The sequence below is a fragment of the Manis pentadactyla genome, chromosome 3 (assembly GCF_030020395.1).
Source record: "Manis pentadactyla isolate mManPen7 chromosome 3, mManPen7.hap1, whole genome shotgun sequence".
NCBI classification, from domain to species: Eukaryota; Metazoa; Chordata; class Mammalia; order Pholidota; family Manidae; genus Manis; species Manis pentadactyla.
The window spans coordinates 117601144-117607143 of record NC_080021.1 but is presented as its reverse complement, the minus strand read 5'-3'; the positions used below and the strand labels follow the sequence as shown (position 1 = coordinate 117607143).

The window sequence follows — 6000 nt, the reverse complement described above, 5'->3', positions numbered from 1 at the left end:
TGAGCTTCCAGAATCTGTGTGTGGGAGGAAGGAAGAGGGAAGAGTTGAATGGCAACTGAAGTGCCTTGAGCAGGAGAGGTACCCAGAGCTTCACAGCTTGGCCCTTCCATCCACTTCCTTTCCCTCCCCACACCCACAAAATCTCCTGAGTCACCTCTTTAGGACCTCTACTCCATGGAGAATTTGAAAATCACTGCTCTAGGTCAATCGCTTCTGTTTTGGGGAACAGATGGGAATGGTGGAGTGTAAGTTGAGAACTTCAGATATAGACATCGTGTTTCTCTTCTGTATGTACAGGTGATGATGGAAATAGTGGAGTTATGGATGACTGGAACTCTTTTAGACTGAAGTATGGAAGGATGTATCAGAAAGTATCAAATTGTCATCAAAGTTCTAAAATTAAGAAGTTGAATTAAGTATTGGCCAGTACTCTAGAGGGTAATTAATTGCATCCCTGGAATTACAAATTTGAGATTAAAGTAGAGAATCCTGAACAAGGTGGCCTATAAGCAGCTGAAGAGATGGAAATGTTATATAGGGGAAAAGGTCAGAGGTGTAGATGAGAAGTTCCAGTAATTGTTGCAGAAATGAGCTCAGGAAGAAACGAGCAGAAGGCTGAGTATAGAGCCTTCATGAGATCCTGCTGCAAAGGTTGAAAGCTGGTGAGCTGCCACAACCACCTTCTTTGTGTAAGCACTGCTGTTTTACTCACTGAAAACCTTGTTCTCTAAAATCATAGATTATCAGAAACTGCTGTTTGAAATTATAGCAGTAAGGATAAAACATTCCACTCTTGACTGGGGATCTAAGAGACAGAGAAGTGGCCTTGATTGATTTCCAACCCAGGTGCAGAGCTTTGGGACAAGGAGTTTCTGAAGACAACATTCCACATTTATCTTAACTTCAGAGTTCCCAAAGAAGCAGGACCTTGGGTTCACTTCTAGTTCAGACCTGCTGTCACAGCTCTGCTTTGTTTGGAGCCTATCAAAAAATGGCATCATTTAAACATTACCTAAGCTGCACACTTCCCCCAAAGTCTGGCAACAAGTCCATCAATTCCCTGTTTTGGTGAGATGCCCCACGGGCTCACAGTGTAAACTGTCTTCCCCTCATAGCAGCTGATCAATACACCTGAATCTGTTGAACTGTGGATTAAGTTCTGGACGTATTAGGATGATTGGGCGAGAACAGAGGGCACTGGAGGTTTTCAAAGGTCCAATCCTTTCTTTTACAATGAATCTAAAACTGGTAACCAGAGGAATGCCTATTTGTCTTGGCAGTTCTCTTTCCAAGGCAGTTCCACATGAAGAGCCACTGTGGCAACAATCTTCCAGAAACAGGAGGTGAAATCCTTACAAATTTCCTTTCCCTTTCTTATTCCTGTCTCCCCAGCCGCAAGCGCTTAAATGAGAGTCACGTCCCAGCCTTCCTTCCAATCTTCCTCTTACTGGCAAAGCAACCAAAAAAGATGAGCTAGGAATCAAACACATACAACCTCCAGACCAAGTAGAAAGCGCATACTTCCTTATAGCAAGACTGCATTTTATTTAAGCAACTACAACATAAAAGTAGCTTTCACAAATTCCTTGTTCCCTGAAGACAAAAGCAATGTGCATCACCCTCATCTCCAGGAACTCTACGGCGGGATGGGAGCTACAGCGGCTGCAGAAGAACCCAGGTTGCGCCTACGAAGGGCGTGCAGATAAATCGAACTACGACCCCGGGGCGAAGAGCCGCGGCGACGGGGCCCGGCGCGGTCGCCGATTGGTAGCCGATTGGTCGCGGGCCCTGCGCGCCTGCGCAGTGCTCCTCCCACGCCGCCCCTCCCGCCAGCCCGTCGCGGGTCTGCAGCCTCAGGAGTGATCGGGCGGCAGCCGGCAAGCCGGCGAGCAGACCGCCGGGTGGGCAGATTGTGGGCTTGGCCTCCGCTCTTCGAGAAGGAAAGAGGAGGCCTCTCTCCCGGTGTGCAGGCTCCCGCCTCAGGCCCTGCAGCTTGCCCAGGCCGGCGAGGGAGTCGCTGAGGAGCCAGGGACGCTCCGTCCGGTGCCGCCGCCATGGCTGCCATCATGGATCGGAAGTGAGCCTCTGGGCAACGGCTGCCTGCGCCGGCTCTTCGATTCAGGGTTCCCCAGCCACCCCTCCCGAGGGAAGCACGACGCGGCGGACTGCTGACCCTCTCGGCCTTCGCGACCCTAGACCCTCCGCTCGGGCCCGCTTCCTCCGAGACTGAGCGGCGGGGAGTGGCTCCCGGCCTCGGGCCCCAGCAGCGAGGAAGATGGCGGACCCGGCCGAGTGCAACATAAAAGTGATGTGTCGCTTCAGGCCTCTCAACGAGTCCGAGGTGATCCGCGGCGATAAGTATGTCGCCAAGTTTCAGGGAGAAGATACGGTCATGATCGCGGTAAGTGGCCCCTGTCCCGCTCCTGGGGGCCTGGTTGGGCCTGGAGTCCGCGGAAGTGGCGGGGTGCGGACCTGAGAAAGGGCTGCGTGGTCCCCGACTCCGACCCCTCCAGGCTGGTGGAGTTTGCTGGTTCCGAGAACCCGGAGGAGGGGGCCTGCGAGGCGCCGCGGGTGTCCTGGGCCGCCCCCACCCCGGCCTGCGGTTCCGGGACTCGCCCGGCGCCTCGTCTCAGTCGGGGACACTCCCCCACCTGCGGCGCTGGAGGAGCTGTTCTGAGAGCTAGTTGAATGAGTGTTTGCCAGTGTTTATGTGGTGTGTGCGGCTCCTGTTGCTGATGCTATTGGTGTTTTGGACTGCCCCTAAATGTAGCTTTCATAAAATATGTAACATGAAAGTTTAGCAGGGAAATTTGAGCTGAGACCAGCTCTACTGTACATTAAATCGTTTAAGATACTTAGTTTTATAGAAATATATAACTACATGTTGAACTGTATTGTTTCCCCATGGGAAGAGGAAAAAGCTACATACAGCTACAATTATATACCTGTACATCAGATGTTTACTGACCCGCCTTTTGAGTGATGAATGGATTTTCTTGTTAACAAATACAAATGGCGAATTGGGGACTGTAAAAAAGAAATAGTGGGTTTGCTTTTAAAATTGGAGAGATCAATTTTGTTTAATTTTCCAACAGATTTAGCCAGTTCAGATTGGGTCAAGTAAGTGCCCAGAAAGACCCATAATCTCACCTACACTGGGTTTTGTGGGCTAACAGTTTAGGAAAGAGTGTTAACTTTTTGTGTGTATATCAAAAGTATTAAAAAGCAAGTTGTTAAAAAAGTAAGATTTGACCAGTAAACTCGGTTTGTTGTATTAGATTTCTACTTCTACAGTTAAGATCAACCTCGAAGAAAATTGATTTTAATAATCCCGAGGATGTTGAAAATACTGTCTTTTGTAGTATAAAACATAATGTAACTAGAGTTGGCTGATCATTTCCAGGTAGACCAGAATGTAAGGTTGATTTTTTTTTGGTAGCCTAATCTCTATTATAGAAAGGTCTCTGAAAATAGCATTCCCAATTCATGGAGATTAAAATGGATAGTAAGACTGCATACAGAACAGTGGACTATGACTAAAAATTAAATTCGTTTTTCTTGGTACTGCCATGTGGCAGAACTTTTTTCTGCATTGCTACCATGGTACAAAATTTGAATGTTAATTTTTTCTCTAATGGTATTCCATATATAGCATACTGTTTGGACAGTTTAATTTGGAAATAGGACAAAGAGGTCACAGGAGATAGGAGTGATTTTAAAAGCATTGACGTAAAAGACAGGACTAAAGTTCTTCAGAGTTTTTATGTGAAGGTTTCCAAAGCTCAGTTCTAGAAAATGAATGTCATAGCTCCATGTTGTTTGATAGATTTTTGGCAAACAAGCCAGCCACTGCTGTGTGAAGACTGTCAGGCTGGTTTTTTTGTTAACAAGTACACAAGAAAAACTCTTGCTATAAATGACGTCATGGTGAGGCCAAGAAGTTAGTAGAGAAGTAGTCATCCTTTTCCTTTAGGATGATATATGTTGGCAAACAGGCTACTCTAGTTTCTCGTAGAGTTTTTGTGATGTGTCAGCCTCAGCAGTGGCTGACACATCAACACTATTTTCCTTTTTGACTTGTGTTAAGAACACCTTGCTTCTCCAGATTGTTCTGTGTGGTTACACAAAATCTGTATTACCAAGATTGTTTTGTTGGATGATAGAAATAAGATTTACAAAATGTGTCAGGATTAGCTTAGAGGGCAACCTCTGGTACGGCCCCAATATGACATAAAATATGAGGAAAGAGATAAATTATCACAGGAAGCACAAGCTTATTCTAGGTTCCTTCGGATAAAATAATCACAAGTTCCTTATATAAGTTTCCTTAGTAGTGTAAATAAATGATAATACTAGAAGTAATGTATTGGTGATTGACTCGTGAAAGTAATAAGTGGTTGGCTGTTAGATAAACTGGTAAGCATGTTAGTCTGTTTTTTAAAAAAGCATAAGCAAAAATACATTACTAACGAGTGACATAGTCTTAAAAAATGTAAGGCAATGTATTCGTTCTTTTGAGGAACTAATCTTCATATAGTAAGTCATTAATTACTGTGAAATGTCATATTTTCAATTTGTTCTAATGAAATTTTTTAAAAAGATTGGAAATTTATAAGGATAGCTGGGAGGAGTGAAAATTTTAAATCTCTTAAGTAAAATTAGCTCTTGGTTTGTGTTTTACTGGATCCCAATCCTGATTCCAAATAAATAGTTTAAGAAGGAATTGCTGCAATGCAACATTTAACACTATTTTAAACATGTTTTCAAAACATTTTTTACAGTCTTATGGATAAATCAAAGAATAAGTATTTCAGTTTATGTCACTGAAGTATAAGTATAGACAGTACCCCCATAGAAAATAATTTTTAAGGATTCTGGTTTTCATCTTAAATTGTTTCCAGTATTTTGTCCAAACTTTCTTCCTGTTACTTGTGTAGTCAGTGATTTTAATACAATGTAACCTTATGACAGTTAAGTCTTGTAATCCTATAGTGTTTCTCTGTGTTTTGCAGCCTTTTATACAGGTGTTTTTTGTAATTAAGTGTTTGGTGAAGTGATATAAATACCACAATTTGAAATGAAAGCAGTGAATTATCTTATGAAACCTTTAAATGATACAAATAGAATCTATTTGCTTTAAATAAGAGAACTTGTCACCAGTAAAAAAGAAAAAGAACAAGGGAAACATCTTATGTAGTTCAGCTGAGTCTGCTGATAGCACCAGTAAAAAATTAATGCAGAAAAAGTATTCCTCTTTCTATCTGTGCATCATAGAGGTGGGACATGTGTATTTGCATCGTTAAGTTTCTTTACTAATCATCATTCCTTATGTGGTATACTGTAGAGGATGACAGAAACAAAGCAGGCTGTTGGAGTTCATTGAAGTGAGAGGGGAGTAAACCGAATTAAGATCATCTTGCCCAGTTCCTTGCCTGCTGGACAGTATGTTCTCTTTTCAAGTGAATGATGATTTCATGCTTGATCTTGATTACCTTCTGATTATTAAAAGAGAAGGAGCCATCCATACATATCTTTAGAGTCAGGGAATGTTAGCCCATAGTTCAAACTAAGGAAAATCTAGTATGATATAAACCCATGTGATCTGAGGATCACTATTCAGAATTCCAGAGAAAGGCATGTTCCTGCCAGAAGGGTGTCCTTTATAACCAAATTTGGTATTCAGCTTGGTCTGTGCAGATTCAAACAGGAACCACGTCACTTAAGAATATCTAAGGTATGGTTGCAGTGCAAATAAACTTAATTCCTGTTTGGTTTTGGCCCCTTGAAGCCTAAGATAGATATGAATACATTTTGTGCCTTGGGGTATTTTTGAAGATACATATAAATAAAGGCTGAGTAATGTACATTTCAAAGCCAAGAACCATGTTTTTAAAATATAAATGTCCAACCTGTGAGTTTTCCTTTCTGTAGTTTATTTGAAAAAAATTTTCAAATTATTTCTCAGATTTTTAAATTAAGAAATATGCTTTAATTATAAAC

General features: G+C 42.5%; 1 protein-coding gene across 3 annotated transcripts in view; it reads left to right on the top strand.

The window, feature by feature from the left end:
* Positions 1-1777: 1777 nt before the first annotated feature.
* KIF5B (kinesin family member 5B) overlaps positions 1778-6000 on the top strand; it is a 40372-nt gene continuing 36149 nt past the window's right edge. For 2 of the 3 annotated variants that reach the window (XM_057498353.1, XM_057498354.1), the window contains exon 1: positions 1778-2401. In XM_057498353.1, coding sequence (XP_057354336.1) covers positions 2276-2401 — 126 coding nt within the window. In that variant the 5' untranslated portion in view covers positions 1778-2275. The remainder of the gene's footprint in view (positions 2402-6000) is intronic. The other variant, XM_036912218.2, reaches the window with a different exon arrangement.